General features: G+C 49.6%; 1 protein-coding gene and 1 long non-coding RNA gene across 3 annotated transcripts in view; both read right to left on the reverse strand.

Moving 5' to 3' along the window:
- Positions 1–1,882: 1,882 nt before the first annotated feature.
- On the reverse strand, positions 1,883–3,976 carry LOC124043141. Of its 2 annotated transcripts, XR_006840276.1 has the most exons (4): positions 2,975–3,976; positions 2,815–2,895; positions 2,106–2,766; positions 1,883–2,006 (listed from the first exon to the last, which is right to left on the reverse strand). It is a non-coding gene; the product is annotated as an uncharacterized LOC124043141 (long non-coding RNA). The 2 variants fall into 2 exon arrangements; XR_006840277.1 differs by lacking the exon at positions 2,975–3,976 and having other exon boundaries at positions 2,106–2,737; positions 2,786–2,922.
- Positions 3,977–7,790: 3,814 nt separating this feature from the next.
- LOC124042666 (macoilin-1-like) overlaps positions 7,791–17,500 on the reverse strand; it is a 17,201-nt gene continuing 7,491 nt past the window's right edge. Inside the window, 6 exon segments of the mRNA XM_046360748.1 lie at positions 7,791–8,200; positions 8,780–8,954; positions 10,347–10,467; positions 12,781–12,963; positions 13,406–13,564; positions 14,736–15,333. Of these exon segments, the coding sequence (XP_046216704.1) occupies positions 7,998–8,200; positions 8,780–8,954; positions 10,347–10,467; positions 12,781–12,963; positions 13,406–13,564; positions 14,736–15,333 (1,439 nt within the window). The 3' untranslated portion in view covers positions 7,791–7,997.

Below are 17,500 nucleotides of genomic sequence, written 5' to 3' on the forward strand. Positions count from 1 at the left end.
AGAGGTACGTCAACCTAATGGATGGAGAGGGAATCTGTTATCCCAACCTAAAGCAGGCTAGAGGTACGTCAACCTAATGGATGGAGAGGAATCTGTTATCCCAACCTAAAGCAGGCTAGAGGTACGTCAACCTAATGGAGAGGGAATCTGTTATCCCAACCTAAAGCAGGCTAGAGGTACGTCAACCTAATGGAGAGGGAATCTGTTATCCCAACCTAAAGCAGGCTAGAGGTACGTCAACCTAATGGAGAGGGAATCTGTTATCCCAACCTAAAGCAGGCTAGAGGTACGTCAACCTAATGGAGAGGGAATCTGTTATCCCAACCTAAAGCAGGCTAGAGGTACGTCAACCTAATGGAGAGGGAATCTGTTATCCCAACCTAAAGCAGGCTAGAGGTACGTCAACCTAATGGAGAGGGAATCTGTTATCCCAACCTAAAGCAGGCTAGAGGTATGTCAACCTAATGGAGAGGGAATCTGTTATCCCAACCTAAAGCAGGCTAGAGGTACGTCAACCTAATGGAGAGGTTATCCCAATCTGTTATCCCAACCTAAAGCAGGCTAGAGGTAACCTAATGGAGAGGGAATCTGTTATCCAACCTAAAGCAGGCTAGAGGTACGTCAACCTAATGGAGAGGGAATCTGTTATCCCAACCTAAAGCAGGCTAGGCTAGAGGTACGTCAACCTAATGAATGGAGAGGGAATCTGTTATCCCAACCTAAAGCAGGCTAGAGGTACGTCAACCTAATGGAGAGGGAATCTGTTATCCCAACCTAAAGCAGGCTAGAGGTACGTCAACCTAATGGAGAGGGAATCTGTTATCCCAACCTAAAGCAGGCTAGAGGTACGTCAACCTAATGGAGAGGGAATCTGTTATCCCAACCTAAAGCAGGCTAGAGGTACGTCAACCTAATGGAGAGGGAATCTGTTATCCCAAAGCTAAAGCAGGCTGGAGAGGGAATCTGTTATCCCAACCTAAAGGAGAGGTACGGAATGGAGAGGGAATCTGTTATCCCAACCTAAAGCAGGCTAGAGGTACGTCAACCTAATGGAGAGGGAATCTGTTATCCCAACCTAAAGCAGGCTAGAGGTACGTCAACCTAATGGAGAGGGAATCTGTTATCCCAACCTAAAGCAGGCTAGAGGTACGTCAACCTAATGGAGAGGGAATCTGTTATCCCAACCTAAAGCAGGCTAGAGGTACGTCAACCTAATGGAGAGGGAATCTGTTATCCCAACCTAAAGCAGGCTAGAGGTACGTCAACCTAATGGAGAGGGAATCTGTTATCCCAACCTAAAGCAGGCTAGAGGTCGTCAACCTAATGGAGAGGGAATCTGTTATCCCAACCTAAAGCAGGCTAGAGGTACGTCAACCTAATGGAGAGGGAATCTGTTATCCCAACCTAAAGCAGGCTAGAGGTACGTCAACCTAATGGAGAGGGAATCTGTTATCCCAACCTAAAGCAGGCTAGAGGTACGTCAACCTAATGGAGAGGGAATCTGTTATCCCAACCTAAAGCAGGCTAGAGGTACGTCAACCTAATGGAGAGGGAATCTGTTATCCCAACCTAAAGCAGGCTAGAGGTACGTCAACCTAATGGAGAGGGAATCTGTTATCCCAACCTAAAGCAGGCTAGAGGTACGTCAACCTAATGGAGAGGGAATCTGTTATCCCAACCTAAAGCAGGCTAGAGGTACGTCAACCTAATGGAGAGGGAATCTGTTATCCCAACCTAAAGCAGGCTAGAGGTACGTCAACCTAATGGAGGAGAATCTGTTATCCCAACCTAAAGCAGGCTAGAGGTACGTCAACCTAATGGAGAGGGAATCTGTTATCCCAACCTAAAGCAGGCTAGAGGTACGTCAACCTAATGGAGGGAATCTGTTATCCCAACCTAAAGCAGGCTAGAGGTACGTCAACCTAATGGAGAGGGAATCTGTTATCCCAACCTAAAGCAGGCTAGAGGTACGTCAACCTAATGGAGAGGGAATCTGTTATCCCAACCTAAAGCAGGCTAGAGGTACGGAGAGGGAATCTGTTATCCCAACCTAATGGAGGCTAGAGGTACGTCAACCTAATGGAGAGAGAATCTGTTATCCCAACCTAAAGCAGGCTAGAGGTACGTCAACCTAATGGAGAGGGAATCTGTTATCCCAACCTAAAGCAGGCTAGAGGTACGTCAACCTAATGGAGAGGGAATCTGTTATCCCAACCTAAAGCAGGCTAGAGGTACGTCAACCTAATGGAGAGAGGAATCTGTTATCCCAACCTAAAGCAGGCTAGAGGTACGTCAACCTAATGGAGAGGGAATCTGTTATCCCAACCTAAAGCAGGCTAGAGGTACGTCAACCTAATGGAGAGGGAATCTGTTATCCCAACCTAAAGCAGGCTAGAGGTACGTCAACCTAATGGAGAGGGAATCTGTTATCCCAACCTAAAGCAGGCTAGAGGTACGTCAACCTAATGGAGAGGGAATCTGTTATCCCAACCTAAAGCAGGCTAGAGGTACGTCAACCTAATGGAGAGGGAATCTGTTATCCCAACCTAAAGCAGGCTAGAGGTACGTCAACCTAATGGAGAGGGAATCTGTTATCCCAACCTAAAGCAGGCTAGAGGTACGTCAACCTAATGGAGAGGGAATCTGTTATCCCAACCTAAAGCAGGCTAGAGGTACGTCAACCTAATGGAGAGGGAATCTGTTATCCCAACCTAAAGCAGGCTAGAGGTACGTCAACCTAATGGAGAGGGAATCTGTTATCCCAACCTAAAGCAGGCTAGAGAACCTAATGGAGAGGGAATCTGTTATCCCAACCTAAAGCAGGCTAGAGGTACGTCAACCTAATGGAGAGGGAATCTGTTATCCCAACCTAAAGCAGGCTAGAGGTACGTCAACCTAATGGAGAGGGAATCTGTTAATGGAGAGGAGAGGGAATCTGTTATCCCAACCTAAAGCAGGCTAGAGGTACGTCAACCTAATGGAGAGGGAATCTGTTATCCCAACCTAAAGCAGGCTAGAGGTACGTCAACCTAATGGAGAGGGAATCTGTTATCCCAACCTAAAGCAGGCTAGAGGTACGTCAACCTAATGGAGAGGGAATCTGTTATCCCAACCTAAAGCAGGCTAGAGGTACGTCAACCTAATGGAGAGGGAATCTGTTATCCCAACCTAAAGCAGGCTAGAGGTACGTCAACCTAATGGAGAGGGAATCTGTTATCCCAACCTAAAGCAGGCTAGAGGTACGTCAACCTAATGGAGAGGGAATCTGTTATCCCAACCTAAAGCAGGCTAGAGGTACGTCAACCTAATGGAGAGGGAATCTGTTATCCCAACCTAAAGCAGGCTAGAGGTACGTCAACCTAATGGAGAGGGAATCTGTTATCCCAACCTAAAGCAGGCTAGAGGTACGTCAACCTAATAATGGAGAGGGAATCTGTTATCCCAACCTAAAGCAGGCTAGAGGTACGTCAACCTAATGGAGAGGGAATCTGTTATCCCAACCTAAAGCAGGCTAGAGGTACGTCAACCTAATGGAGAGGGAATCTGTTATCCCAACCTAAAGCAGGCTAGAGGTACGTCAACCTAATGGAGAGGGAATCTGTTATCCCAACCTAAAGCAGGCTAGAGGTACGTCAACCTAATGGAGAGGGAATCTGTTATCCCAACCTAAAGCAGGCTAGAGGTACGTCAACCTAATGGAGAGGGAATCTGTTATCCCAACCTAAAGCAGGCTAGAGGTACGTCAACCTAATGAATGGAGAGGGAATCTGTTATCCCAACCTAAAGCAGGCTAGAGGTACGTCAACCTAATGAATGGAGAGGGAATCTGTTATCCCAACCTAAAGCAGGCTAGAGGTACGTCAACCTAATGGAGAGGGAATCTGTTATCCCAACCTAAAGCAGGCTAGAGGTACGTCAACCTAATGGAGAGGGAATCTGTTATCCCAACCTAAAGCAGGCTAGAGGTACGTCAACCTAATGAGAGAGGGAATCTGTTATCCCAACCTAAAGCAGGCTAGAGGTACGTCAACCTAATGGAGAGGGAATCTGTTATCCCAACCTAAAGCAGCAGGCTAGAGGAGAGGGAATCTGTTATCCCAACCTAAAGCAGGCTCAACCTAATGGAGAGGGAATCTGTTATCCCAACCTAAAGCAGGCTAGAGGTAATGGAGGGGGAATCTGTCAACCTAATGGAGAGGGAATCTGTTATCCCAACCTAAAGCAGGCTAGAGGTACGTCAACCTAATGGAGAGGGAATCTGTTATCCCAACCTAAAGCAGGCTAGAGGTACGTCAACCTAATGGAGAGGGAATCTGTTATCCCAACCTAAAGCAGGCTAGAGGTACGTCAACCTAATGGAGAGGGAATCTGTTATCCCAACCTAAAGCAGGCTAGAGGTACGTCAACCTAATGAATGGAGAGGGAATCTGTTATCCCAACCTAAAGCAGGCTAGAGGTACGTCAACCTAATGGAGAGGGAATCTGTTATCCCAACCTAAAGCAGGCTAGAGGTACGTCAACCTAATGGAGAGGGAATCTGTTATCCCAACCTAAAGCAGGCTAGAGGTACGTCAACCTAATGGAGAGGGAATCATTAAGAGAAACACCAAAACGCGGCACTTTGAACTGAACAAACTAGAACATTCATCGGTATGTAATAATGTACATGGTTGTAAACAGGGTTGGGGGGGGGGGGGGGGGGTGTCGATTCCATTTCAAATCAGAAAGTTAAAACCAAATTCCAATTCCAAATTGTTTCCTCATTAAAAAACATTGACTTACTGAAATTCCAATTTTTACTTCCTGAATTGAAATAGAATTTACCCCCAACCTTGGTTGTAAACAAATAGATGTCCACTCTGGGCCACCGTAGTAGTGGACATAAGAGCCTGGAGTTACTACTGACCCTCTTGACCTGACCAGGTAGGCACATTTAACAGCTGTTTGGCTGTTGTTTGGCAGACCAGGTTCATTCATATACCAAATCAATTAGTTTCCTTCTTAAGACAACACTGGCCGGTGTCTAAGAGCGTTGGGTTTAATATAAAGGAGACACTGGCCGGTGTCTAAGAGCGTTGGGTTTAATATAAAGGAGACACTGGCCGGTGTCTAAGAGCGTTGGGTTTAATATAAAGGAGACACTGGCCGGTGTCTAAGAGCGTTGGGTTTAATATAAAGGAGACACTGGCCGGTGTCTAAGAGCGTTGGGTTTAATATAAAGGAGACACTGGCCGGTGTCTAAGAGCGTTGGGTTTAATATAAAGGAGACAGTGGCCGGTGTCTAAGAGCGTTGGGTTTAATATAAAGGAGACACTGGCCGGTGTCTAAGAGCGTTGGGTTTAATATAAAGGAGACACTGGCCGGTGTCTAAGAGCGTTGGGTTCCTTTCCTTCATGAAGGAAAGGTACAATGAAAGGAAGCACGCTTCCACTATTGAGACAGCCCAGGTCCTATATCTAGATTGGGGAAGTAACCTATTATACTCACTACTTAAAAAAAAAAAAAAAAAAATTTGCAAGGCACAGTGAAATTTACAACTGGTAAACATCAGTTACCTAGACATCATTAAATCCAGTAGGTTTTTAGTAATATGGCCTAACGACTGATTCTAATTTGGTCCAAAAGGATAGACAGGTTTGAGTGCATTTGCAGCAAACAGATGACATAGCTTAACCTTTAGACAGTACCAGGTCATATCTTAACCTTTAGACAGTACCAGGTCATATCTTAACCTTTAGACAGTACCAGGTCATATCTTAACCTTTAGACAGTACCAGGTCATCTCTTAACCTTTAGACAGTACCAGGTCATATCTTAACCTTTAGACAGTACCAGGTCATCTCTTAACCTTTAGACAGTACCAGGTCATATCTTAACCTTTAGACAGTACCAGGTCATCTCTTAACCTTTAGACAGTACCAGGTCATCTCTTAACCTTTAGACAGTACCAGGTCATATCTTAACCTTTAGACAGTACCAGGTCATCTCTTAACCTTTAGACAGTACCAGGTCATCTCCATTGGCAATCCAATTGTGAAAGATCTGTATTTCTTGACCGGTTTGTTGGAGTTAATTGATACATTTACATTACATTTAAGTCATTTAGCAGACAATCCCGGATGTTGTTTGGAGTAAAAAGGGTGAATGTGAGTTGATGTACAAATTGGTGATCTTTCCAAGACCACTGGTACAGAGAAATGTACATTACGATTGTTATCGTCATAACTAAACTGAAATGTGTTGCTTAAAAAAAAAAAAACACATATTTAAGTAATGGCAATAATACCAAAACATCAACCATGTACTTTTCAATTCATAATGAAACTCACAGAAGATACCACTTCAAATGTTTCAGCTTCTTCGCATTTAAAAGCAAAACATGTAGAGTAGTGTAATAGTCCCATCATACAAAGACTAACGTTAAGCTGAGACAAAACCTGCTGAACAAAACATGAAGCACTGACAGACAGAGAGAGAGAACATGAAGCACTGAGAGAGAGGAGAGAGAGAGAGAGAGAGAGAGAGAGAGAGAGAGAGAGAACATGAAGCACTGAGAGAGAGAGAGAGAGAGAGAACATGAAGCACTGAGAGAGAGAGAGAGAGAGAGAACATGAAGCACTGAGAGAGAGAGAGAGAGAGAACATGAAGCACTGAGAGAGAGAGAGAGAGAAAACATGAAGCACTGACAGAGAGAGAACATGAAGCATTGAGAGAGAGAGAGAGAACATGAAGCACTGACAGAGAGAGAACATGAAGCACTGACAGAGAGAGAGAGAACATGAAGCACTGAGAGAGAGAGAGAGAGAAAACATGAAGCACTGACAGAGAGAGAGAGAACATGAAGCACTGACAGAGAGAGAGAGAACATGAAGCACTGACAGAGAGAGAGAGAACATGAAGCACTGACAGAGAGAGAGAACATGAAGCACTGACAGAGAGAGAGAACATGAAGCACTGACAGACAGAGAGAACATGAAGCACTGACAGAGAGAGAACATGAAGCACTGACAGACAGAGAGAACATGAATCACTGACAGACAGAGAGAACATGAAGCATTGAGAGAGAGAGAGAGAGAGAGAACATGAAGCACTGACAGAGAGAGAGAGAGAACATGAAGCATTGAGAGAGAGAGAGAACATGAAGCACTGAGAGACAGAGAGAGAGAACATGAAGCATTGAGAGAGAGAGAGAGAACATGAAGCACTGAGAGAGAGAGAACATGAAGCACTGAGAGAGAGAGAACATGAAGCACTGAGAGAGAGAGAGAGAACATGAAGCACTGACAGAGAGAGAGAGAGAACATGAAGCACTGAGAGACAGAGAGAGAGAACATGAAGCATTGAGAGAGAGAGAGAGAACATGAAGCACTGAGAGAGAGAGAACATGAAGCACTGAGAGAGAGAGAACATGAAGCACTGAGAGAGAGAGAGAGAGAACATGAAGCATTGAGAGAAAGAGAACAAGACGATGGGTCTTTCTAGACATTTATACCAACTAACCAGTCAGTCCTCATCGGTCTCTCTCTCCCCTCAGAACATTCCTCATGGGCTGTAGGGAATAGGGCGCCATTCAGGATACAGTTAATCCGGTGTCCCTTTAAGTCTCTCTTACCAGTTCAAATCAGAGTGGCTCAATCACAAAACATAAACATCTTCCCTCGTGTAGTTTTACCTCTCCAGCTGTTCCACAAAAAAACCCCACAAAGGCATCACCGTGGGAACAAACAGAGAATAACAGAACGACGGGGCTGAGACTCCGACCGCAACTGGTTCCCAAAACACAACCAAAACACAACCAAAACACAACCAAAACACTTTGGAGAAGATAGTCTTAGACAGCGCCGAGATCATTTCCAATCGCTTCCAAAGAGTTTGTGTCTTTGTATGTATGAGTGGATGTGACTATGTAGGCCGTATTTTGTAAATCTGTATTCTTGTAAGTGTGTGTGTGTGTGTGTGTGTGTGTGCGTTAGTGTGTATCAATGTGTGTGTCATTGTCACTTTTTGAGTGGCTGGTAGACAGAAGCGTTGGGATCCAGGGAAGAGGGACTATTGTCCATGAACTTGGAGGAGTAGTGTGGTGTAACCGGACTGAGGCTGCTGCTGTCGTTGCTGTAGGAGATACTGGGCATCACCGCCATCACCTCCGCTATCTTCCGTTTCAACTCTGCTATCTCCTGGTCTCTCTGGTGGATCTGACCTGGGGGAAGGAGAGACAGAGAGGAGGGTTAGATGACAGTAGGAGATGTGTCTTCTTACTTTGTTGCCATTTTCTTCATGTTGCTAATTTACATCTCTGGGTCGAATAGCATCCTGTTTATGTGATGGTAGGTGAAACCCTGAGGTAAAATGTTACTGAATCTTGAGGAGCATCCTGTTTATGTGATGGTAGGTGAAACCCTGAGGTAAAATGTTACTGAATCTTGAGGAGCATCCTGTTTATGTGATGGTAGATGAAACCCTGAGGTAAAATGTTACTGAATCTTGAGGAGCATCCTGTTTATGTGATGGTAGGTGAAACCCTGAGGTAAAATGTTACTGAATCTTGAGGAGCATCCTGTTTATGTGATGGTAGATGAAACCCTGAGGTAAAATGTTACTGAACCTTGAGGAGCATCCTGTTTATGTGATGGTAGGTGAAACCCTGAGGTAAAATGTTACTGAATCTTGAGGAATCCCCAGCTGTCAGAGTTTGATCCTAGAGTCTATGAACACAACGACTGAGCTAGAAGCCGGTCGCTGTCGTACCGTGGTAGTGGGTCAGGGAAGGGAACTGTACCTTGTGCGATCTCCAGCTGTCTCTTGGCGTCCCCCAGGGCAGAGAAGAGGTCTAGTTTGATCCTGGTCTCAGCAGACAGGCTGTTCTCCAGGTGCTGGGTTTTATCCTGCATGGCCGACAGCGCAGACATCAACACCTCCATGTCCTTCTCATTCTCCTTGTACTTACGCAGCTCCTAGAGAGAGGAGGAGGGAGGAGAGAGAGAAGAGAGAAGAGGGGGAGAGAGAAGGGGAGAGAGAGACAGGAGGGGGAGAGATAGGAGGAGGAGGGGGAGAGAGAGGAGGAGAGTGAGAGAGGAGGGGGAGAGAGAGGAGGGGGAGAGAGAAAGGGAGGGAGGAGAGACAGGAGGGGAGAGAGAGACAGTAGGGGGAGAGAGAGAAGAGGTCGGAGAGAGAGGAGGGGGGAGAGAAGGGAGGGAGGAGAGACAGGAGGGGGAGAGAGAGACAGTAGGGGGAGAGAGAGAGAAGAGGTCGGAGAGAGAGGAGGGGGAGAGAGAAGGGAGGGAGGAGAGACAGGAGGGGGAGAGAGAGAAGAGGTCGGAGAGAGAGGAGGGGGAGAGAGAAGGGAGGGAGGAGAGACAGGAGGGGGAGAGAGAGAAGAGGTCGGAGAGAGAGGAGGGGGAGAGAGGAAGGAGGGGAGAGAGACGAGGGAGGAGAGACAGGAGGGGGAGAGAGAGACGAGGGGAGAGAGAGAGACGAGGGAGGAGAGAGAGACGAGGGAGGAGAGAGAGACGAGGGAGGAGAGAGAGACGAGGGAGGAGAGAGAGAGACGAGGGAGGAGAGAGAGACGAGGGAGGAGAGAGAGACGAGGGAGGAGAGAGAGACGAGGGAGGAGAGAGAGACGAGGGAGGAGAGAGAGAGACGAGGGAGGAGAGAGAGAGACGAGGGAGGAGAGACAGACGAGGGAGGAGAGAGATGAGGGAGGAGAGAGAGAGAGAGGGGAGGGAGGAGAGAGAGACGAGGGAGGAGAGAGAGACGAGGGACGAGAGAGAGGAGGGAGGAGGAGAGACAGGAGGGAGAGAATAGAGATTAGACAGCCATACCTCATCATGAGCGTCTGAAAACACAAAACTAACTCCTCATAAGGTGTCCAGTGTGGCTCCGCCGGTAGAACACGGTGCTGCAATGCCAGGGTATGTACTCACTACTGTAAGTGGATCTGGAACAGAGAGTAAGTGAAGGAATAAGAGAAACACAGCCGTGTCCCAGTAAGGAACAGAGGCACCCTGCTTGGGTTCTCCTGATACATCACTGACGAGACTGTGATCTCACAGAAAGGAGTTAACAGAAAGGATCCAGGAAGTTCACAGAAAGGATCCAGGAAGCTCACAGGAAGGATCCAGGAAGTTCACAGAAAGGATCCAGGAAGTTCACAGAAAGGATCCAGGAAGTTCACAGAAAGGATCCAGGAAGTTCACAGAAAGGATCCAGGAAGTTCACAGAAAGGATCCAGGAAGTTCACAGAAAGGATCCAGGAAGTTCACAGAAAGGATCCAGGAAGTTCACAGAAAGGATCCAGGAAGTTCACAGAAAGAATGCAGGAAGTATCTAAAGTAATGTAAACTCACCTGGCATTTCCCCTCCAGCTCTCTAATGTGTTCTTCTTTGAGTTTCATGTCGATGCTGAGTTTCTTACACTCCGTCTCCAACTCTCTGATCCGACCACGCAGGGAGTCAGTACACTCACCCCTGACAGAGAGAAAAGAGTCAGTACACTCACCCCTGACAGAGAGAGAAAAGAGAGTCAGTACACTCACCCCTGACAGAGAGAGAAAAGAGAGTCAGTACACTCACCCCTGACAGAGAGAGAAAGAGAGTCAGTACACTCACCCCTGACAGAGAGAGAAAAGAGAGTCAGTACACTCACCCCTGACAGAGAGAGAAAAGAGAGTCAGTACACTCACCCCTGACAGAGAGAGAAAAGAGAGTCAGTACACTCACCCCTGACAGAGAGAGAAAAGAGAGTCAGTACACTCACCCCTGACAGAGAGAGAAAAGAGAGTCAGTACACTCACCCCTGACAGAGAGAGAAAAGAGAGTCAGTACACTCACCCCTGACAGAGAGAGAAAAGAGAGTCAGTACACTCACCCCTGACAGAGAGAGAAAAGAGAGTCAGTACACTCACCCCTGACAGAGAGAGAAAAGAGAGTCAGTACACTCACCCCTGACAGAGAGAAAAGGACAGATGAATACTACAGAAAACAGGAGATACAGGGGGAAGGAGCACTGTTCAATATATTAACATGAGAGAGGGGAGGGAGGGGATAGAGAGAGAGGAGGGAGGGGATAGAGAGAGGGGGGTGGGAGGGGATAGAGAGGGAGGAGGGAGGGGATAGAGAGGGAGGAGGGTGGGGATAGAGAGGGAGGAGGGAGGGGATAGAGAGTGAGGAGGGGGAGGGATAGAGAGTGAGGGGGGAGGGGATAGAGAGTGAGGAGGGAGGGGATAGAGAGTGAGGAGGGAGGGGATAGAGAGTGAGGAGGGAGGGGATAGATAGAGAGACGAGGAGGGAGGGGATAGAGAGACGAGGAGGGAGGGGATAGATAGAGAGAGGGGAGGGAGGGGATAGAGAGACGAGGAGGGAGGGGATAGAGAGAGGAGGGAGGGGATAGAGAGAGAGGAGGGAGGGGATAGAGAGAGAGGAGGGAGGGGATAGACAGAGGAGGGATGGGATAGAGAGGGAGGAGGGAGGGATAGAGAGTGAGGAGGGAGGGGATAGAGAGTGAGGAGGGAGGGGATAGAGAGAGAGGAGGGAGGGGATAGAGAGAGAGGAGGGAGGGTATAGAGAGAGAGAGGGAGGGTATAGAGAGAGAGAGGAGGGAGGGTATAGAGAGAGAGGAGGGAGGGGATAGAGAGAGGAGGGAGGGGATAGAGAGAGGAGGGGTGGGATAGAGAGTGAGGAGGGAGGGGATAGAGAGTGAGGAGGGAGGGATAGAGAGTGAGGAGGGAGGGGAGAGAGAGTGAGGGGGGATAGAGAGTGAGGAGGGGGGATAGAGAGTGAGGAGGGAGGGGATAGATAGAGAGAGGAGGGAGGGGATAGAGAGAGAGGAGGGAGGGGATAGAGAGAGAGGAGGGAGGGGATAGAGAGAGAGGAGGGAGGGGATAGAGAGAGAGGGGGAGGGGATAGAGAGAGAGGAGGGAGGGGATAGAGAGGCGAGGAGGGAGGGGATAGAGAGAGAGGAGGGAGGGGATAGAGAGGCGAGGAGGGAGGGGATAGAGAGAGGAGGGAGGGGGGGGATAGAGAGGCGAGGAGGGAGGGGATAGAGAGAGAGGAGGGAGGGATAGAGAGAGAGGAGGGAGGGGATAGAGAGTGAGGAGGGAGGGGATAGAGTGAGGAGGGAGGGGATAGAGAGAGGGGAGGGAGTGGATAGATAGAGAGGAGGGAGGGGATAGAGAGAGAGGAGGGAGAGAGGGGATAGAGAGTGAGGAGGGAGGGGATAGAGAGAGAGGGAGGGAGGGGATAGAGAGAGAGGAGGGAGGGATAGAGAGAGAGGAGGGAGGGGTGGATAGAGAGGAGAGAGGGGATAGAGAGAGAGGAGGGAGGGGATAGAGAGAGAGGAGGGAGGGGATAGAGAGAGGAGGGAGGGGTGGATAGAGAGGAGGGAGGGGATAGAGAGAGAGGAGGGAGGGGATAGAGAGAGAGGAGGGGATAGAGAGAGAGGAGGGAGGAGATAGAGAGAGAGGAGGGAGGGGATAGAGAGAGGGGAGGGAGGGATAGAGAGAGAGGAGGGAGGGGATAGAGAGAGAGGAGGGAGGGGATAGAGAGAGGGGAGGGAGGGGATAGAGAGAGGGGAGGAGATAGAGAGAGAGGAGGGAGGGGATAGAGAGAGAGGAGGGAGGGGATAGAGAGAGGGGAGGGAGGGGATAGAGAGAGAGGAGGGAGGGGATAGAGAGAGAGGAGGGAGGGGATAGAGAGAGAGGAGGGAGGGGGTAGATAGAGAGGGAGGGGATAGAGAGAGGGGAGGGAGGGGGTAGATAGAGAGGAAAACAGATATCAGGATACCTGGATGCTACGGCTAGAGCTACAGCCCGGGCTGCGGTGGCTTCCTCCACCTTCTTCCTCTTCCTCTCGTCAGCCAGCTGTTTCTCCACCAGCGCCCGGGCCTCCTGCTCTGCCTTCAGCCTCTTCTCTAGCTGGGAGATGGTCTGCTTGTCCTTCTGCTTGGCCTGGACAGCACTGTACAGCCTACACACACACACACACACACACACACACACACACACACACACACACACACACACACACACACACACACACACACACACACACAGTTTCTAAGAATCTGAATGTTCCCTGAAACACCTGTTATGTGATCAAGATGAGTGATATTACGCTCCTTTACACAGAGCTGCTCAGGCCGATCCTTCACACAGAGCTGATCAGGCCGATCCTTCACACAGAGCTGATCAGGCCGATCCTTCACACAGAGCTGATCAGGCCGATCCTTTACACAGAGCTGATCAGGCCGATCCTTTACACAGAGCTGATCAGGCCGATCCTTTACACAGAGCTGATCAGGCCGATCCTTTACACAGCGCTGATCAGGCCGATCCTTTACACAGCGCTGATAGTCTGAAAACATGGGCTTTGTTCCAGGCCTCAAGTGTGTGTGTGTCTGTGTTCCTACTTGTTCTGCAGCATCTCGTTGTCTTGTCGCAGCTGGTCCAGCTCTGAGCGCAGACTCCTGTCCTGGCTGGTCAGGGAGGAGAGGTGAGAACGTAAATCTGACTCCATCTGACGGCTTGCCTGCAGGTCCGCCTTCAGCCGTTTCACATCCTGCTCCAACCTAGAGAGAAGAGAGGAAGAGGAAGAGGAAGAGGAGAGGAGAGGAAAGGAGGGGAGAGGAGAGGAGAGGAGAGGAGAGGAGAGGAGAGGAGAGGAGAGGAGGGGAGAGGAGGGGAGGGGAGAGAGAGCGAGAGAGAGAGAGAGGAGAGAGACAGATATAGAGACAGAGATAGAGACAGAGAGAGCGAGAGAGACAGAGAGAGCGACAGAGAGAGAGACAGAGAGCGAGAGACAGAGAGATAGAGACAGAGAGATAGAGACAGAGAGATAGAGACGGAGAGACAGAGAGAGAGACAGAGAGACAGAGAGACAGAGAGAGAGACAGAGAGAGAGACAGAGAGAGAGACAGATAGAGACAGAGAGATAGAGAGAGATAGAGAGAGATAGAGAGAGATAGAGAGAGAGAGATAGAGAGAGATAGAGAGAGACAGAGAGAGAGAGAGAGAGAGAGAGAGAGAGAGACAGAGAGAGAGAGAGAGAGAGAGAGAGAGAGAGAGAGAGAGAGAGAGAGAGAGAGAGAGAGAGAGAGAGAGAGAGAGAGAGAGAGAGAGAGAGAGAGAGAGAGAGAGAGAGAGAGAGAGAGAGAGAGAGAGAGAGAGAGAGAGAGAGAGAGAGAGAGAGAGAGACAGAGAGAGAGAGAGAGAGAGAGAGAGAGAGACAGAGAGAGAGAGAGAGAGAGAGAGAGAGAGGGAGGGAGAGAGAGAGAGACAGAGAGAGACAGAGAGAGAGAGAGAGAGAGAGAGACAGAGAGAGAGAGAGAGAGAGAGAGAGAGAGAGAGAGAGAGAGAGAGAGAGAGAGAGAGAGAGAGAGAGAGAGAGAGAGAGAGAGAGAGAGAGAGAGAGACAGAGAGAGAGAGAGAGAGGGAGGGAGAACAAAGAGCTTATGCATCAGGTCGACTACAGTTTCCTGCCAGATCTCATAACATATGAACAGGTGTTTATCATCGTATGAAATCTGCCGACTGCACAGTTGATGACACCCAAACACCACCAAGGTGAAACCTGGCTCTTTTCCTGGTGTGTATTCCTAGGTACATCTTGGTGTAGGTCTGCATGTGTCTGTCTGTCTGTCTGTCTGTCTGTCTGTCTGTCTGTCTGTCTGTCTGTCTGTCTGTCTGTCTGTCTGTCTGTCTGTCTGTCTGTCTGTCTGTCTGTCTGTCTGTCTGTCTTACCGCACGAGAGCGTCCGGCTTTCCCAGTTGATTGTTGGGAATGCAGTTCTCCACGGGATCCTTCTGATTGGCTGCTCCTTTCCCCGCCGACTTCTGCTTCTTCTCGTTCCTATTGGACGAGCCAGACGACGGCACGATCCCATTGGTGGAGCTGTGATTCCGAGGTGAGGAGTTGGTGGCCCCACCGCCTCCGCTGGCGTTTTTGTAGTTCTTCCCTCCTCCTCCTCCTCCTCCTCCTCCTCCTCCTCCTCCTCCTCCTGTTCCCCCCACCTCCTCTTTGGGAGTGTGTGTGATCTCTCCTCCTCCGAGGTCGTTATTCAGTCTCTTCCCCCCCATGTTCTCCATATACTCTGTCTCCTGTAATGTAGAGTCCAGTGTGTGGAGGATACTGTTGTTGTTGATTCCTATTGTGTGTTGTTGTTGTTGTTGTTGTTTGCCCTCCCGTTCCTTGCTATTCCCGTCTCTCCCTTTCTCCCGGTACTCCAGTTCCGGTAAGGGGACAGAAGAGTTAACAGAGCTCTTCTTGCCGGGAGTAGCCCCGTTTTGGGAGACCGGAGGTGCTAGGTCCACCTCTGATGACACGCCTTTAGCCATGGCCGCTAGAAAGAAGAGGCGAGGAGAGGTCAGATGAGATAGCAGACTGGAAGGAGGTGCTGTTCTAGGATAGGGGAAGGGTGTGGGAGAGCGCTCTGAGGGGAAATAGAGGCTGTTGTAGAAACTTGTGTGTGTCCAGACATTAAAACGGAATTCAACAATATAAAATCAAATAAAAGATGTATTGAACTTAGTATGAAATAAACTAAAGGTCAAGGGAGATACCTAGTCAGTTGTACAACTTCCACATTTAACCCCTCTGAATCAAAGCTTATGAATTTATTTGAAAATGCATTAAAATTTTCCCAAGTGAATCACAAGACTAACTTAAATGCATCAGTGATTCATATTTTCCTGTAACTTTCTGAATTAATTAATTAACATTTATTTAACTAGGCAAGTAAGTTAAGAACAAATTCTTATTTTCAATGACGGCCTAGTGGGTTAACTGCCTGTTCAGGGGCAGAACGACAGATTTTGTACCTTGTCAGCTCGGGGATTTGAACATGAAACCTTTCGGTTACTAGTCCAACGCTCTAACCACTAGGCTACCCTGCCGCCTCTACAATCTAACCACTAGGCTACCCTGCCGCCTCTACACTCTAACCACTAGGCTACCCTGCCGCCTCTACACTCTAACCACTAGGCTACCCTGCCGCCCCTACACTCTAACCACTAGGCTACCCTGCCGCCCCTACACTCTAACCACTAGGCTACCTGCCGTCCCTACACTCTAACCACTAGGCTACCTGCCGTCCCTACACTCTAACCACTAGGCTACCTGCCGTCCCTACACTCTAACCACTAGGCTACCCTGCCGCCCCTACACTCTAACCACTAGGCTACCCTGCCGCCCCTACACTCTAACCACTAGGCTACCCTGCCGCCCCTACACTCTAACCACTAGGCTACCCTGCCGCCCCTACACTCTAACCACTAGGCTACCCTGCCGCCCCTACACTCTAACCACTAGGCTACCCTGCCGCCCCTACACTCTAACCACTAGGCTACCTGCCGTCCCTACACTCTAACCACTAGGCTACCCTGCCGTCCCTACACTCTAACCACTAGGCTACCCTGCCGTCCCTACACTCTAACCACTAGGCTACCCTGCCGTCCCTACACTCTAACCACTAGGCTACCCTGCCGTCCCTACACTCTAACCACTAGGCTACCCTGCCGTCCCTACACTCTAACCACTAGGCTACCCTGCCGTCCCTACACTCTAACCACTAGGCTACCCTGCCGTCCCTACACTCTAACCACTAGGCTACCCTGCCGCCCTACACTCTAACCACTAGGCTACCCTGCCGCCCCTACACTCTAACCACTAGGCTACCCTGCCGCCCCTACACTCTAACCACTAGGCTACCCTGCCGCCCCTACACTCTAACCACTAGGCTACCCTGCCGCCCCTACACTCTAACCACTAGGCTACCTGCCGTCCCTACACTCTAACCACTAGGCTACCTGCCGTCCCTACACTCTAACCACTAGGCTACCTGCCGTCCCTACACTCTAACCACTAGGCTACCCTGCCGCCCCTACACTCTAACCACTAGGCTACCCTGCCGCCCCTACACTCTAACCACTAGGCTACCCTGCCGCCCCTACACTCTAACCACTAGGCTACCCTGCCGCCCCTACACTCTAACCACTAGGCTACCCTGCCGCCCCTACACTCTAACCACTAGGCTACCTGCCGTCCCTACACTCTAACCACTAGGCTACCCTGCCGCCCCTACACTCTAACCACTAGGCTACCCTGCCGTCCCTACACTCTAACCACTAGGCTACCCTGCCGTCCCTACACTCTAACCACTAGGCTACCCTGCCGTCCCTACACTCTAACCACTAGGCTACCCTGCCGTCCCTACACTCTAACCACTAGGCTACCCTGCCGTCCCTACACTCTAACCACTAGGCTACCCTGCCGTCCCTACACTCTAACCACTAGGCTACCCTGCCGTCCCTACACTCTAACCACTAGGCTACCCTGCCGCCCCTACACTCTAACCACTAGGCTACCCTGCCGCCCCTACACTCTAACCACTAGGCTACCCTGCCGCCCCTACACTCTAACCACTAGGCTACCCTGCCGCCCCTACACTCTAACCACTAGGCTACCCTGCCGCCCCTACACTCTAACCACTAGGCTACCCTGCCGCCCCA

Source organism: Oncorhynchus gorbuscha, linkage group LG09 (genome assembly GCF_021184085.1).
Source record: "Oncorhynchus gorbuscha isolate QuinsamMale2020 ecotype Even-year linkage group LG09, OgorEven_v1.0, whole genome shotgun sequence".
In the NCBI taxonomy this organism is placed as follows: domain Eukaryota; kingdom Metazoa; phylum Chordata; class Actinopteri; order Salmoniformes; family Salmonidae; genus Oncorhynchus; species Oncorhynchus gorbuscha.